Raw genomic sequence first — 17,858 nt, 5'->3', positions numbered from 1 at the left:
TCATTGGGGAATAGTCTTGTTCCTGTACTGTCATTGCAAGTCATGGGTTGCATCCCAAATGGTTCCCTATCTAGTGGACTACTTGGGTCCTTTCCAAAAAAAGTGCACTATAAAGGGAATAGGGTGTCATTTGGGATTCACTATAGATGAGTTGACATGATTCACATTCAGAATGTTGTATAGCTTGATGTTCTAAACACTGTCACCAGGAAATGGGTACATGAACTTACTAACAAGCTAACCTTACATGACCATAGAATAAGACTGGAACGTTCAAATATGACTATTTATTTTTAAAAAGAGCAGACTTTTCCATAGAAAAATAGAGCAGTGTCTTCTTTAATGTCCTGTATTTACAGTTGAACAGCCTAAACGGGCAACCATGTTGGATCAAATACTGTTGCAGTGGGTCTAAAATGAAGTCCCAGTTTCAAACAGCGGCGTAAATCTGTCTGAATGGCACGAGGTCCCACCCTCCCAGGAGTTCCGTGTTGAAGCTGTAAATCTTGACCAGTCGATCACAGATGATTTGACAATGATTTGATTAACTTGGTAATTCAATGTAGTTTTGTTAAGTCACACCACTGCTAGCATGTACAACAGCAGTTGATTGTCCTCAGAGCCACATTTAGAGACAGTTATATATGGTTCTTATTGTCTGCGATAGACCAGTGTCCTGGCCAGAGGGTGTGCTTGTATATCAAGCTGCTTCACGGTACAGAAAGAGGCTTCTACCTTACTGGCTGTTCTTGCTTGGAAAAGGCTACTTACTTATTTATTGTCCTATAATGCTTAGAAGCATCGTTTGATTAGGACACTGGCATTCTGAGGCTGCATCCCAAATGGCACTATTCAAACTACTTTTGACCAGAGCCCTATGGCACTCTTAGTCTGAGGGTTGGAAGCCAATTAGGCTGTGTTATGTTCAGTGTGCAGGACGCTGACGGATTGATGCTTTCATCTTCATCTGTTGCTCGATCATCGCATCAAACTCCTCTCTTTCCCTGAGGAGAGGAAGGAAAGAGAAGAAAAGAGATTTAGACCCAGAAATAAGTGTAACGGTATTAGCCTTTAATTCAGTGAGCCAACTAACCTTTTACTCAGACGGGGCCCTTTCAGGTATTTGTCTTCTGCCTTCACCAGTGACAACTCGTCCACTCCAGCTATGGCATAGATAATAGCCTACACAAAAAGACATCACCCTTCAGAATCATAACTCATTTAAGACACACTCCAGCTATTTTTGAACTTTTCCTGTTGAAAAACAATATCAATAAGTATAAACACAGTAATGTAAACACACTTAAGGGTAAAACAAAATAGTTTTGAGTAAAATGTTGTTTGTTTTTTTAGACAACTGCATACTTCGAGGAGTTGGTTGAGGAACAACAGAGAACAAAATAGGAAAGGCCCACCCCCCCACTCGTGCCATGTCATGTCATACCTGGACCACCTATTGAGAAATGCCTTTTGTTAAGTAAATCAGGTGTTAAATGAGGTGAAAAGAAGACTGGAGTAGGACTTCTAACGTCACTTCAACAATAAAGAATGGTAATAAAAACAGACGGCAAAAAAAATATTTGTGTTTCGATGGTCAATAAAGTTGTATTCTATTCTCCAGCATTCTGACCTCTGGTAACAGCACGTCCAGTACCAAGCGGATGCGGTCTACATCAGCCAGACAGGGTGCGGTGAGGGGGGCGGTCTCGTACACCCCTCTCAGGTACTGGTACACCTGGTCCAGCTGCTCCTCGTCCTCCAGGTACGTGTCCACAACTGACCGACTGGCCGCCAGGAACCAACGCAGCCACTTAGACTGCTGCTGACCACTGATTACGCCCTGGGGTTAGAGAGAGGGTTTATCTTCTACATATAGAGCTACTCCAGTTTGGAGACCATATTACATACAGAGAAAGATGGAAGGATAGAGAATGGACAGAGAGAGGGGGATGGAGAGAAGATACTGACAGGCGAAGGAGAGGGATGGACAGATGGAGGGAGAGAACAACTGCTATACTGAGTGCCTGGGAGAGAGAGGGGCATCGGCATGGTTACTCACTAGAAGGCGTGTCTCCACCCGGCGCTGCCTGACGACAAAGTCCACCAGTTTCTCGTTGGCACGGTTACGTGCAGCCTTGGAACGGTCAGGCAGCAGCTTCCGCCTCCTCTCCTCCTCCTGCCGTTTGCTGCCCTCCTGATCGTCCCCTTCCGGGTCAGAGGTTACGAACTGCTCCTCCAGAATTAGCTTACTGGGGAAGGTCAGGTCTGAGGTGCCCCGGGGGTAGCATTTTCTCACTGGGCAGCCTGCGGCAGGGATCATACAGGTAATGTATTAATCCATCTAACCTTTATCTCAGTCACAGAGAACACATTATGTGGTACTAAAGATCTGTTTAAACAGGACAGACAGCATTTGAGATGACTTGAGGGAATGTCACTGTATCAACATCGGGAAAACATCAGTGAATTGACATGAACTTACTTATGTCATCAGAAAAGTATTCAATGAAGGAACCGGTGAAGCCGCATCCTGCAAAGACAATACAAACATTAACGACAGTAATGGGGAATATAACACTGAGTATAATCTGGGTCACGGTGCTCATTCTAAGAGAAGTGCAGAATAGTTTACCGATACGGATTCTATAGTCGGCTATCAACGCCAGACACCATTTGATGGCAGCATCATACTTCTCTCTGGCTTTACACTACAGACAACAGGAAACATCAACACAACAGTCACCAGAAATTATGACAAAATATACACTGAACAAAAACATAAAACGAAACATGAAACAATTTCAAAAGATTTTACTGTTACATATAAGGAAATCAGTCAATTGAAATAAATGCATTAGGCCTTAATCTATGGATTTCACATGACTGGGAATACACATATGCAATATGTTGGTCACAGATTAAAAAAAAATGTTTTAAATAAATTGGGCGTGGATCAGAAAACCTGTCAGTATCTGGTGTGGCCACCAGACCGCCTTCATGCAATGCGACATCTCCTTCGCATAGAGTTGATCAGGCTGTTGATTGTGGCCTGTGGAATGTTGTCCCACTCCTCTTCAAAGGCTGTGTGAAGTTGCTGGATATTGGCGGGAACTGGAACACGTTGCTCAATGGGTGACATGGCTGGTGCGTATGCAGGCCATGGAAGAACTGGGACATTTTCAGCTTCCAGGAATTTTGTAGGGGGCTGTGCATTATCAAGCTAACACATAAGGTGATGGCAGCAGATTAATGGTACGACAATGGGCTTCAGGATCTCGTCACGGTATCTCTGTGCATTCAAATTGCCATCGATAAAATGCAATTGTGTTTGTTGTCCGTAGCTAATGCCTGCCCATAACATAACCCCACCGCCAACAAGGAACACTATGTACACAACATTGACATCAGCAAATCGCTCACCCACACGACCCCATAGACGCTGTCTGCCATCTGCCCAGGATAGTTGAAACCGTGATTCCTCCATGAAGCGCACACTTCTCCAGCCTGCCAGTGGCCATCGAAGTTTCATCAGCTGTCTGGGTGGCTGGTCTCAGATGATCCTGCAGGTGAAGAAGCCAGATGTGGATGTTCTGGGCTGGCGTGGTTACATGTGGTCTGCGGTTGTGAGGCCGGTTGGACGTACTACCATATTCTCTCTAACCACATCGGAAGTGGCTTATGGTAGAGAAATGAACATTAAATTCACTGTCAACAGCTTTGGTGGACATTCCTGCAGTCAGCATGCCAATTGCACGCTTCCTCAAAACTTGAGACATCTGTGGCATTGTGTTGTGTGACAAAACTGCACATTTTAGAATGGCCTTTTGTTGTCCCAAGAACAAGGTGCACCTGTGTAATGATGCTGTTTAATCAGGTTCTTGATATGCCACACCTGTCAGGTGGATGGATTATCTTGGCAAAGGAGAAATGTTCACTAACAGGGATGTAAACAAATTTGCCCCCAAAAATTTTGAGAAATAATGCAACTCTTCACATGTTGCATTTGTTTTTGTTCAGCGTATATATATATATATAAGTTCTGTGGAGTCAGTATTCTTAAGAAACTGTTTTCTTCAGTTATCCTTACCACTAGCTGATCAGACTCTTCACAGTCAAAAGGCTTCAATGTTTTTAGGGACACAGAAAAGCTTTGAAAGAAACACAAAAAGACAACAGTTAATATTGGAGCGCGGAGGCTAATCGGGCAATCAGGGAATGGACACCAGTTACTGAGCTGCACAGAGTTTTGGTTCCTACCCTTTTTGTATCCTCTTTTTGTCAAACAGCAGGTCGTCAATAAACACAATGCTGGCTTTCTTCAGCTTACGGTTCACACTCTTCACCTATGGAGTCAAACAGTTTCTAGTTCAGTTACTACTGATGACTATTCCAAATTAATTTAGTTGGAGCACAGCGATCAATACTCACCATTGCCGGCCAGAAAGGATAGTTTCTAAATTTGCACCAAACACATATTCCTTCTGTTATGGACAGTGGCTCTGAAAGAGACAAATAACTACAGGTTATTTTAGTTTTAATTAACAACTCAACATAAGCTATAGTACACATGCAGGAAGGCATCATATCATCAAGGGAGTTTACCAACGCGCTCTCGCTCTCTCTCACACACCAAACCGGCCCCCACGTGCATCCACATGCGCTTGTTGATTTTGTCTATCCCCACCAGACACGTTCATGACACACAGGTTAAAATACCAAAACCAACTGTGAACCCACTATATTAATAAGTTGGGGACAGGTCGAAACACACATGAAACAATGATGGACATTTAGCTAGCTTGTTGCTGCTAGCTAATTTGTCCTGGGAGATAAACATCAAGTTGGCATTATACCTGAAATGCATATGGTACAATTTTTTTTTTGCTGGATCTGTGTAGAATTTTGACCCATTTTGAGTCATACAGAAATGTGTGTTCTCTACTCCGACAATTCATCCACAGATAAAACAGGAAACCTAGTTTGACTCATCTTTCAAATCACCCACGTTGGTTAGCATGCTTGTGAAAACCAATGAGTAGATGGGAGAGGAGGGACTTGCAGTGCTTCAAGCATCTCAATGCAGACGCTCGTTGACGCGCGCAAGCAGTTTGGATTCAATTATTGAATAACAGGTAGGGCCGGGATGATACCAGTATCACAATATTTTTTCCATGGCAAAAATGGAAACACAAAGCAGTCAAACTCCTTAGCTCTTTAAAAACCTGCTTTATGTAAAATATTGTGTGCTATAGCTTGGAAAACAAATAAATGTGACTCTGGGTGACAAACATGATGTTTTCCTACAGAAATGAAATATGCTTTGTGTTTTGTTTCCTTGCCACGATACTAATGAGTATCGCAATACTGGTATTTCCCGGCCCTAATAACACGCATGTGTACATTTATTTAGCAACGCTAGCGCACGCAACGTAGCCAGTCTAGTCAGCACGTTACTCACTTGTGTTATTTAAGAAACTGGGCAGATCTTCCTCATCGTCTTGCTCATCCTCCTCTTCAAGAGTCAGTGATGTTACACGGTCTTCCTGTACGCTTAGCTCGATGGAGAGGTCTGAGGACAGGGAGGCATCTCCTGTGTCTTTGTCTGGTGAGTCTGACTCCTGCAGCTCAAACCTTGGTCTGGAGCGTTGGAGTGGCTCAGTGCTGGTAGTGTCGCCGCTCTGCAGGCCAGCTCCCTCTGCTGTCTGGCCCTTCCTGCTTCTACGTCTGAGTTTGGCTGGGGGGCCTCCCTCAGAGCTGAAGGTCTGGGACCCTCCCTCTGCTGCAGCCTTCACCTTCTTCTTACCACCCTGAGTTTTCACTCCCTTCACTGTAGCCGAGTTCTTCCTTGGCCTAACTTTGGGTCTACCCCGAGGTTTACTACCGGGTAAAGCTAAGTGTGTCTGGGAGAGATTACATATATTTTGGTGAACAATTCTGTATTGAACATATGAATACTGGGATTTCATTTAAATGGATTGAAATGCAATAGGCAAGAGAGAAGGTTATTGAACGGTGATTACTTTTAAACACTGACCACAATCCTGAGCACTATTCAGTGTTTGACCATTCACCTGACAACGTAATATAGTGTTAAAGGAAAAGGAAGGTGGTGACCTGAGGTTCATGACAACTTTTTTTTTAGAAGAAACAGGAAATACAGTGCATTCGGAAAGTATTCAGACCCCTTTCCTTTTCCCACATTTTGTTGTTACAGCCTTATTCTAAAATTGATTAAATACATTTTTTCCCCTCAATCTACACTCAATAACCCATAATGACAGTGAAAACAGGTTTTAACCTTAAAGGTTAAATAAATATACATTTCTAATCAGTGATGAAGATGATAATACAGTACCTTCTCCAGAGGGCTTAGTTCCAACAGCTTCCAGGGTGTGATGGGTGAGGCGTTCTGGGGGCCCTCTGTCTTGGAGCCCGGTCCCAGGTGAGACAGGGAGGCAGAGAAGGGGTTGTCTGTTCCTGTGGAGGATCTGGGGTGAGGGCCTGGCGTGGAGCTAAGAAAAAGCTGCTGCTGGTCCCGCTGAGGTCTGCCTCTGACTCTCTTAGGTGCGTTTGGTGAGAAGATGCCAGAAGGGCTACTCTGCAGGCTGGAGGAGAGGTCTGCAGACAGTACAATGAGTGAGGATGGGACATCTGAGTCTACCTTGAGGGTCTGCGATTTTTTGGTATATTTTCTCTTTGGGAGCCCAGGAGGGCTGAATGTGGGAGAGGAAAGGTTGGGGGAGAGGTCTGCAGATAACACAGGGAGTAATGAGAGGACTCCTGAGTCTACCTTGTGGGTCTTTGATTTCTTAGTATATTTCCTTTTTTTTACAGTCTCCTCCTGTGACTGTTCCGTGTCTCGTAACTCAACCTTGTGCTTCTGTGATTTTCTGGATGTCTTTTCCCCATTTCTCACAGTCTCATGTGAGTCATCCTTATGCTTCTGTGATTTTTTTGTGTAGTTCCTCTTTCTCACCGTCTCTTGTGATTGGTCAATCCCCAGTGACTGTTCTACCGTATGGCTTTGTGATTTTTTCGATGCCACCTTGTTTACCTTATTCGTCAGTGATTTCATCAATGTATTTTTTCCAGTCTCCTCCTGAGTCTGTGATTTTTTTGTATATTTCCTCTTTTTCACAGTTTCTTGTGAGTGGTCTACCTTGTGGGTTGAAGATATTTTAGACACCTTTTTCCTTTTTGTTACAAACTCTTGTGACTGGTCTACCTGATGAGTTGGTGACTTCATAGTTGTCTTTTTCCCATTTCTCACAGTCTCCTGTGGCTTGTCTCCCTTATGGCTCTGTGTTTTTTTTGTATATTTCCTCTTTATTACCATCTCTTGTGACTGTTCTCCCTTATGGGTTGGAGATATTTTAGAGCCCTTTTTCTTATTTTTTACAAACTCCTCCTGTGACTGGTCAACCTTAGGGGTCTGAGATTTTTTGGTATATGTTCTCTTTCTCACCGTCTCCTGTGACCAGTCTATCTTATGGGTTGGTGATTTTATAGATGTCTTTTTCCCATTTCTCACTGTCTCACTCTCCTGTGACTGGTCAGTGTCCCTTGGCTGGTCTACCTTATGGCTCTGTGATTTTTTTGTATATTTCCTTTTTCGCCCAGTCTTTTGTGTCAGGCAATTCTCCTGTCCTACCTTAATAGTCGGTAAGGGTTTAGATGTATTTTCCCCATTTGTCACAGTCTCACGCTCCTGTTGCTGGTCGACCTTATGAATTTGTGATTTTTTAGCCGCCTTTCTCCCATCTTTCAGATTCTGTGGTGACTGGCACAGAGTCCTTTGCCCTTTGGCACATTTGCTTAAAAATATCCCAGTGGCAGTGATACTGTCATTCTGGCTGGGTTCAGCCCCCATCTCCCTGGCCTGTGAGTATGTGTATCCATCAGTGGTTAGAACATTAGGGCCTGTTAGGTCTCCTTGTCCAACAGAAGCACTGGAGAGATGGGGCCCGTTCTTACTCTGTCCCTTATTGGTGCTCTGTAAGTCCAAGGTGGGGCATGGTGGTTCAAAGGTGGCCTCAGGTGACTGGCACTTATCCTCAGGCACAGGTGAGCTGGGTGACTGGAGCTGTGTCTCAACCTTTGTTTGGGCATCAGGTGACTGACACCTGTCCTCAGGTATCACAGGTAAGTTGGGTGTCAGTGTCACAGCCTCTGTTTGGTCCTCTGGCTGTAAACATGGATGTGTAGCTGTCGGGGACTGGGCCTGATGGATCTGGTGTTCTGTGTCAGTCTGGGGTTTCTTGTGTTTGCGTGGCCTCCCCCTCTTGCGACGTTCACCCTGTGGCTGTGATGCGTCAAAGGTTCCTTTCTCTGCTGTCCTCTTTTTTTGGGGTGAAACAAGTGTTTGAGATGGGCTAGAAGGGTTGGTTGAAACTGGTGTTTCAGATGGGGTTGCAGGGTTGGTTGAAATGGGTGTTTCAGATGGGTTAGCAGAGCTGGTTCCTTCTCCATCCCCAAAGCACTGTGTGGGAGACGGAGGGCTAACTCCCAGCTGTGGAGTGGCTGTTTGCTGGTCGGCCCAGACCGAGGTCTTCTGTGTGGAAGAGGAAGAACTGTCCTCTGCAGAATTCATGTTCAGGGCCAGGCAAGCTCCAGTGCTTCAGCTCCTCAGGAGGACAAAGCTCATCATCATGAGCTGTGGTGGAACCATGCAGGATGTCAACAGGTTTATTCTTTGTGTTGATCAAATAACAGCCATGTGAATTTCAGAGAGGGATGTAATCTTAGGGCTTGTTGTGTGCATCTAAGAAACATTTTAGCAAATATCTGTTCTGCTAACCACAGCTTGTAAATAATTGAAAGTTCTGCTTAGTTAGCTATAACTTTAATAACAGACCTAAACGCTTTTGCGTGTAACTAGCTAGTTGTGGGGATTGTGGGTTTACGATCGACAACACCAAAAGGTAGGTGAAGTAAATTAACTAGCAACACATCTGTTCTCGACACTCCACTGATCAGTCTCGTCGAAATTTCACAACAAAAATTATCGAATGAGATTACAGACAGTTGCCTAGCTTTGATAACTTTTTGTATTTACTTTACATCCGCATATGCATGCACACCGTGTTTGCTGGTCAAGCAACAGTTGCAAGCTAACGATAATTATATCGCATACTCTGTACTGGCTAATCAGATAGCTAGCTACTGAATCGGATTGCAATTAGTATATCGCTAACAACCCAGCAAGAAATAATAGTAGCATAAAAGGTTCCAAATACTGATTTGTATAAAGATGTATACATACACATAGACACAGCAAGATAGATGGAATACTTTCTTCTAGATACTTGAAAGGTTGCAACTCCTCTCAGCGTCTCGTCGGCAAATCTTAAAAAAGTAATTCCGGGTCACGGAATTTCGAAAAATTTCAAAATAAAATTCGCCCACCTAATAGTAGAAAAGTGTCAATAACGTGTAAATAATTGTTTAAACATTAACATTGTTCCTATTTAAGTGACAATTGCATTACATGTTGGTGTTAATACATGTTCCAAGGTCAAATAAATTCCCCCAATGCGAATCACTGTATATGGAATACATATTGGCTTGTAGAGCAAAACGTATTCTGGGGACCGTACTAAAAGTATTGTAGGGAATAGTCAGTAGTGTCTGTAGAATGTATATATGGTGTCTTTTCATGTGGCTCTGAATAATATAGAGTGTTGCTGGCCTTTTACTGTGGTCAAATAGTTTAAAATGGGGGCTTAAATATAAATAAATGATTCTATGTGCAGAGGTAAAAGTGTGGTTGGGAGTACTCAGTAAGGTCTGTATAAACCACCTTCAAATGACCCGGTGCTATCTATGGTCTTGAAGTCAATGCCTATACACACTAAACTATCAACACTCAAATAACAAACCCATAAGGCAAAAAAATGTGTCAAAACAAAACTCAATTTAAACATAATCAACATCAACAAGGCTATAGGGACACAGTCACTTCAGTCACCAATTGTATCAAATGTGTCAGTTAAAATTCATGGTCATACTTAATTAATTTAGTCCCCCATTTCATAAAATGTTTCAGCAAAACATTTATGGTCTAACACACTTTATGAGACATTAATTTGTAGCAATCCCTCATCAAATACATACATTCAATTAGTGATGGGCACAAATATGGAAAATCAATATCAGTTGCATTTTCGATTCGATATTATATCAGTTCGTAGAAAATACATTGAAACTGTGTGAATGTTCACTTTTCTGTGATGTCCAGACAACTGCTTGCAGATTGCAAATTGGGCCAAGTATGTTCCGGTGGTATAAACCTACCTAACCCGTTTTAATACAATGGGAAGCCCATCCACAATTGATGACCCATCAGCTGGCACTTAAATAATACTACAGTTTTACTGCAGCACCCAGAATAGTTTTTGCTCTGTAAGCCAATATGTATTCCATATGCAGTGATTCGCATTGTGGCCGCCAATGGAATGGATGGAGTAAAAGGCCAGCAACACTCCATATTATTCAGAGCCCCATGAAATGACACCATACAGTGTACATTCTACAGACCCTACTTAGTACTTCTTTCCCTACTTTTACATCATCACAAATAATAATTTTTCCTGTACATTGCTATATTTGTAGTGTATAGTGTCCAGGCACCCCATTATTAAGCTATTTGACCACAGTAAAAGGCCTGCAACACTCGAGTCCCATGAAATAACACCATATATAGATTCTACAGACCCTACTAGAATAGTTTTTTCACTATAAGCCAATATGTAATTTATAGGCCTACAGTGTATTGCATTGGGACCAAAGGAGTGGGTGGAGTAGAAAGGGCTGCTGGGTATTTAGACCACAGTCATTCAAGAAATAACACCATCTATAAACTCTAGTCTAGTGCGACATCAATAAGGTCTGTAGAATACAATGTTCTTTACATTAATTTACTCAAGCTCCAAACATTTACCAATTTATTTATTTTTATTTTACCTTTATTTAACTAGGCAAGTCAGTTAAGATAAAATTCTTATTTTCAATGACGGCCTAAGAACATTCAATGCGCTCCACCTTATAATATTATTTATCTTATATGAAGTAGTAATTCTCCTTAGTTTTAACACTATGCACTATGTAAAGCTGCACAAATGATTGATTTCATGTCATACACAGCGTTTTACCACATACTTTTATTTTGAAGGCAAAATTGGAAAACCGGAAGTCTTAACCGGGACACTAATGTTGCTGCCATGACGTTAATGCAACTCTTGAGCCAAAACACAACTTCTATCTTCGGGTTTTGCGCCCTTTGATTCATGGCATATGTAGCACATTACACTGAATTTAGGAACAAAGCAATTATATTTTCCTTTGTTTCAAGACAAGTTGACAACATTAAATATTTTGGCAGATAACCAAAAATGGAAAGGAATTCAAATGAATTTACTGTAACATGTAACAAACTAGTGATTAAACATTAGTGTCTGAGACAATAATAAATAAAAATAAAAACAATAAGAACAAATTCTTATTTACAATGACGGCCTACCGGGGAACTGCCTAGCTCGGGCAGTACGACAGATGTTTACCTTCATTTGATCCTGCAACCTTTCGGTTACTGCTTGGCCCCCCTGACACTTGTGAGTGGAGGAAATTCCTGGTTGCGACAACCAATCATATCGCCGTCTGTAACCAATCATTTCACTCGCCAACCAATCCGAGACGCCAGTGCAACCAACCAGTAACCAAGAATTGACAAACGAGGATAGAACTATGGCGGGACCTTTAAACTCTCGTCAAGAGAAAAATATATTTTGCTGTTTTCATTGATCATCATCATCATCGATCGGAAAATCTAGCAGGTAATAGTAATATGTTAGCACGGTTCGGTTAACAAGATTTACAGTGTAGCTACGTTAAGGCTAATGCGTTAGTAAACTGGTGTTTTGACACTGACACAGGTTAACGAAGTAACGTAACTTTAGCTAGTTTAACGTCCGATGAGTCAGACCATCAAAATAGTGTTTTAACCTCACTATTTTCATACTAATCTGGAGTTATTATTTTCATTAATGATTATGCTTAGTTGATAGAGATAATAGATAAGTAAAACAAAGGATCGTCTTTTGATGCTGTTTAATCTATTGACCTAATTAAGTTCATAGTTCTACTTTTCGGCCCGTATTTGAAGTATTTATAGTGATGACTTGCATTTTAAATGATATACAGGCCTAACGTTACACGGTATGTCTCATGTGATATGATGACCAGTTCTTTGGGGAATGTATCATCAATACATTACATTTGACATTTTAGTCATTTAGCAGACGCTCTTATCCAGAGCGACTTACAGTAGTGAATGCATACATTTCAATTCATTTCATACATTTTTTTTCTTTTTTTCCTGTACTGGCCCCCATGGGAATCGAACCCACAACTCTGGCGTTGCAAACACCATTGCAAACACCATGCTCTACCAACTGAGAAATGTTGTGGGAAATGTTGTTGTGTTATGATTTCAGGGAGAGATGTATGCCTTCCCAAGGGATTGCAACGCATTTTGCCTGATGTGGACCATAAGTGGGTGTCCAAGGCATTGTTCAGGTGGTCGGGGAATGGGATTCCAGAGATGGACTTTGCCAGAGTTGACAAAATGTGGTGGGACTGCCCTCCACCACCATCTGCAGCTCAGTAGAGATGGAGAGATACTTTGCCCATCCTCTTCTGCTCTGGATGCCCAGGAAGCTCTGGCAAGTAAAGCTGTATTGCCCACATTCTGTGCAGTAGGAAGGTCATCAGTTGGAACATATGGTTCCTTACACTGTTCCACGCAAATACACCGGTAATGGCAATATAATTGTAATGTAATTAATAATCTAATGCAGCTTTTATATGTAATACAAACAGCAACACATTTCTCTTTGTGAAATGTTATTATAGAATTATTCCATTCTCAGTCCGGTGTATTCTCATATTTATGTCGTTTTTTTCTTTAGGGGAGCTGATAGGTTTGGAGTACCTCTTTGATCAGACTGGTTTGGTGCTGCAGGATTACAAGGCTGCCATTGAGGAACTGGAGACAGGTGATCCTGATGTCCAAGAGGAGGATGATGAGGGCTTTGTCGAGCTTGTGGAATATCAGGACCTGACAGTTCCGGTGCTGGAGACAGCCCTGCCTCTTGTTGGCACCTTCCGTCCTACTCCCACCCCCTCTACCAGCATCCAGTCCACAGCTGCATCAGTCAGTCCCATGTCCTCCACTCCTGTACGGGCTACTCCACCACCCGGGCCTCTGTCCTCCACACTTGTGCTCGTCATTCCCCTGTCCTACGTTCCTGTTCGGGCTAACGTTACTCCTTAGTCCATGGACCATGAATGTTGTTTTTAAAGCGTGAATTGGCTCTGGCAGTCAAAACAGCCAAATACTCCATATAAAGGATTGGGATAGTGAAATGTTTTGTTGTTTCGGCTCTGTACTCCAGCACTTTCAATTTGCAATGATACAAAGTGCAGACTGTCAGCTTTAATTTGAGGGTATTTTCATCCATATTACAGCACTTTTTATTATAGCACTTTTTGTACATAGTCCCCCCATTTTAAGAGGAAAGTAGTCAAAAGTTTAGTATTTGGTCCCATATTCCTAGCATGCAATGATTACATCAAGCTTGTGACTACAAACATTTGCTCTTTGTTTTGGTTGTGTTTGAGATTATTTTGTGCCCAATAGAAATGACCGATAAATCATGTATTGTGTCATTTTGGAGTCACTTATTGTAAATAAGAATATAATATGTTTCTAAACACTTCTACATTAATGTGGATGTTACCAGGATTACAGATAGTCCTGATGAATTGTGAATAATGATGAGTGAGAAAGTTAGATGCACAAATATCATACCTCTTGTCATACAGCATGTCTTGGGGGTATGTTGAGAGGTAGCTTGTAAGTAAGCATTTCATTGCACTGTTTACACCCCGCTGTATTCTGTATATATGATGATTCAAATGTGATTTGATTTTTGACAGGATGCTTGCCATTTCAGGAGACGGTTCTGAAAAAGTACACCAGGGCTAAAGCTCTGGATAAATTTGGCCAGGAGGGCTGTACTGCCCCGAGTTGGCAACCCAGCAACAAGGCAGTTCAGCCTTCTGAGGAAGCAGACCTTCAAGTAGGTTGTTGAAAATGCTCTGTGGTATGCTGGGTATTTGGTGGCATTGATGAAGAGTGATGCAAAAAAACATGCTGCCAATCAGATGACTTTGTAGGAGTCCCACCATCCAGTCCACACCTCTAACCGCATCAGTCCTCCGCTCCTGTACGGACCACTCCACCACCAGCTGGTTCTCTCTCCGTGACCTTGACACCTGTGCCCGGCTGGGCCTCTGTTCATGATCTCCACACCTGTGCCCGCCTGGGCCTCTGTGCCCCCAACACCTGTGCCCTGCTGGGCCTCCACACCTGTGCCCTGCTGGGCCTCCACACCTGTGCCCTGCTGGGCCTCCACACCTGTGCCCTGCTGGGCCTCCACACCTGTGCCCAGGTGACACTCAGTCAGTCCAGTCCTCTGCTCCTTATGGGCTGGGCATTTTGATGGAGCCAGCGATCAGACACTCTTCGTTTTCAGTTAATTATTTGTGTTCAATTGTTTGTCCCTCTGTGGTGTTTATTTAACTGTATATACAGCATCATTTGTCATTGACCTATTACTCAAAAGTATTCTCCCCATACTCTTAATTCACTCTGAGCACAAAAGCCATTAGCTGAATTCTCTAATTACATTTTGTTTTGTTCAATTAATGTCAGTCTTTGAATGCTCCATTGTATAAACGATTTAATTGTCCTGCTTGTGTGCCTTGTGCACTGATTTCAAACAACTAGAGTACATTTGTCATTCTCACGTCTTTTTCCAATTCTGTGTCTTCAATTACTTCCTTGATTTATAATCAAAACAATTTCGCCAACATTACGCTTTCGATGTGAACTTGATATTACATTTATAAATTAAGCCATTTCTCTTATTTGAGATTAACAAGATTTAACTCCTTTAGGCTTAACACATTTAGGCTACCCTTCTATAAATGTGAATCCTGAAGAGGGTGAGCGATTTGACCAAAAGAGACAGGTTTTCATAATAAAAAGTTATGGATGACGATGAGGGATTTACGGGGTGAGAGGAACGAGGATTGTCAGATGAAGCCCGATACTTTTCTACTCTCAGATTGTCACGGTAGGGAAAAGAAAGCATTAAAAAACGATGCAAGGCTAAATACAGCAGCCTTGTTGGAATTCGATACACGGTCGGCATGGGCGAGTATGTTCATTCTTGGTAGAAAATGCCACCCGAATTCGTTACACTCTTTGATTCCTGGTGTCGCAACCTCGACGGATGAGCTAGATCTTTGGCCCAACGCTCTAACCACTAGGCTACCTGCCGCCCCACATAGGGTTCTGGCCATGGCTGGAAAATGTTCCATGTTATTCCATCACAATCATGTCATGAGGGTAATACTGTATTGTGAAAAATACATGGGGGATTAGAAATGATGCAGACTATTACATTGATAGAACCCACCATCTATCTGTAATATTAAAGCTGATCTACGCCCAGGAGTGTTTTATCCACAGAGGAATAACACACAGACACATGGCAAAGCAGTGCAAAATATTTCCAACCCTACAGAAAAATATAATATATAACAGTACACACAGAGCACGGTGAAATAAGTATGTGTTAATCACATTCATTAATAAACCCTTCAGATTAACAATGAGGCCATCCTTGTTCTCTCCTCACAGTCAAAAAGCTCTGGATGACAATCCTGAGAGAAAGTAGGAAAAAAACGACAGTAGGACACAGATAAACTAAAGCAATTGCAAACTATTATGCCATGTTGGTTTGATACAAGCCTGCATATATGAGGTTATCAATCATAGTGTGTATGAGCAATAAACAGAAGTGATTCTTGTGGTGAATTACCATTGGTCTTGCAACCTCTTCTTTCCCTGTAATACAAAACATAATGTACTTTTTAAGATCTTTGTTTAGTGGAAATGAAACTGAACAATAACGAGAATGCTGGTGTCTACAGCACAACTACAGTTTTTAGTTTAGTTTTTTGTATATATTTTTACATATGAGCTGCTGTATACTCACATTTGTGTCATCATATAGTGTTTGCTGGACTCGCAGGCTTTCATTTGACTCATTGCTGCCACCGCCTGGCTATTTGAAGCATCACATGAAGCAGAGCAGGAGTGGGACTGGTGGACAGCTTGGGTGAAGTTGAATTGTAACCACTCAAAATGCTCTACAGTAATAAAAAACGGAACATTATTAAACATCTTCCAGTGTCATAAAATAACATTTATAATGTAAGATAAAAAAAAAAAAAAAAGAAAAAGGTATGAGTTGTATGAAATGTATGCATTCACTACTGTAAGTCGCTCTGGATAAGAGCGTCTGCTAAATGACTAAAATGTAAATGTAAAAATATGTTGGTTATTCTGTAATCGCTATCACGAGAGTGATATGATTCATGGCCAGGTCTCCCTCGTATAAGACACTGTCTCAATGGAACTTTGCTTAAATAAAGGTAAAAATAAAAAAATACATATGTGTGTATCCTTTGATCCAGTAATACCGTACCTCTCTGTAGACTTAGATCTAGGGACATATTTCTCTGTGTCTCTCTGTGCAGGAAAATAGCATTCCTTAGTGCTGTTTCATTCACATGCAGCATCGCCTATATACAAAGCAAATCTACAGTCACTGACAATCTACATGGATATGTTGTTTTAGAATAGATAGTTTTGAACAAAAGTTTTGATTCCAAGGAGTTGTATTCTGAACATGAACAGCACACAATCTATAATCTATGTATTCTGAACATGAACAGCATACAATCTATAATCTTTGTATTCTGAACATGAACAAGGATGTCAAACATGTGAATGTCTAAAATGACATTGGAGGCTACACTCACATTCTCCTGGAGGCTGAGGCTCAGGGACACGCTATTCTCTCTCAGTCTCTCAGTAACAACCTCCATCTCCTGCTGCAGTGTGGTTTGGTTCTCCTGGCTCAGCCTTATAGACTCCAGCAAGGCCTGCTTTTCCTTCTCCCACACAACCTTTGCCCCCTCCATCTTCTCGGTCAGGGACTGTGTAACAGAGTTAAGATTGTACTGGTAAGCTCACAGTAAGCACTGGCTCGAGCTCTTGTACAGACAGTGTACCCTGGGTTGTACCCAGATAGGGAGGGCACCATACTGCTAAACAAGCAGGCACACTGTGGTCCACACCTGTTGGGCTACGTTGCACTGGGCCAAGCCCTTCATGTGAGGAGAGGTGGCCCACACCACGATCACGATGAGGGAGACCATGGACCACAGGGTCAGCAGTGCCATCACCAGGTTACAGCAGGTCCCGGATGACTTGGAACTCTTGGAACGAGCCATGGTGTTGAAGGGAGCAGGAGCTGTGGTTGCGCTGGGAATGACAAAGATCATATCCCTTGTCTGACAACAGAGACAGACAACAGAGACAGACAGCAGTTGTACAAGCTCCAGGCGGAAGGACTCTTTTGTGTCCACTGTGATGGAAAAAAATATGAGAATTCTGAGTCTCAGAAGTCCAGACAGAAGTTTACACTTGTCTTTATCAACTGAGCCTAGCGACTCATGTTACACAGGCTGAAGAAGTACTGTATATTGTAAGGTTTTCCGTTTAACTGTAGAGTCCTCTTTCAACAAAAACACCTCACTTACCTTTCTCCAAATATCCCCTTTAAAACCAATACCCAGTCTTTCGCCACTTCTTAGTTAGAATGCTTTTATAGAGGAAGAATCATAGCAGCCTCTCTATGTTTATTTTACCATGCCAGGACTAG

General features: G+C 42.2%; 2 protein-coding genes across 4 annotated transcripts; both read right to left on the bottom strand.

Moving 5' to 3' along the window:
* Positions 1 to 272: 272 nt before the first annotated feature.
* LOC106600506 (PWWP domain-containing DNA repair factor 3B) lies at positions 273 to 9,356 on the bottom strand. The gene is made up of 12 exons (XM_014191911.3): positions 9,263 to 9,356; positions 6,356 to 6,618; positions 5,459 to 5,900; positions 4,429 to 4,499; positions 4,258 to 4,343; positions 4,088 to 4,148; positions 2,633 to 2,708; positions 2,483 to 2,530; positions 2,060 to 2,304; positions 1,631 to 1,840; positions 1,094 to 1,182; positions 273 to 1,004 (listed from the first exon to the last, which is right to left on the bottom strand). Exons 1-12 carry the CDS (start codon positions 9,264 to 9,266, stop codon positions 926 to 928), a joined length of 1,674 nt encoding a protein of 557 aa, XP_014047386.1. The 5' UTR covers positions 9,267 to 9,356; the 3' UTR covers positions 273 to 925.
* Positions 9,357 to 15,681: 6,325 nt separating this feature from the next.
* On the bottom strand, positions 15,682 to 17,844 carry LOC106600526 (uncharacterized). Of its 3 annotated transcripts, none has more exons than XM_014191949.3 (6): positions 17,272 to 17,666; positions 16,954 to 17,130; positions 16,617 to 16,713; positions 16,125 to 16,278; positions 15,948 to 15,973; positions 15,682 to 15,789 (listed from the first exon to the last, which is right to left on the bottom strand). In XM_014191949.3, the coding sequence occupies exons 1-6, from the start codon at positions 17,476 to 17,478 to the stop codon at positions 15,767 to 15,769; spliced, it is 684 nt and encodes a 227-aa protein (XP_014047424.1). In that variant the 5' UTR covers positions 17,479 to 17,666; the 3' UTR covers positions 15,682 to 15,766. The 3 variants fall into 3 exon arrangements, with proteins under 3 accessions (XP_014047424.1, XP_045570815.1, XP_045570813.1); XM_045714859.2 differs by lacking the exon at positions 15,682 to 15,789 and adding an exon at positions 17,737 to 17,844 and having other exon boundaries at positions 15,829 to 15,973; positions 17,272 to 17,458; XM_045714857.2 differs by lacking the exon at positions 15,682 to 15,789 and having other exon boundaries at positions 15,829 to 15,973; positions 17,272 to 17,668.
* Between the last annotated feature and the right edge of the window lie 14 nt (positions 17,845 to 17,858).

The sequence above is a fragment of the Salmo salar genome, chromosome 03, assembly GCF_965601325.2.
Source record: "Salmo salar chromosome 03, fSalSal1, whole genome shotgun sequence".
Classification (NCBI taxonomy): domain Eukaryota; kingdom Metazoa; phylum Chordata; class Actinopteri; order Salmoniformes; family Salmonidae; genus Salmo; species Salmo salar.
Note: the sequence above shows the minus strand (reverse complement) of the source record. Positions and strands in the feature narration are given on the sequence as shown.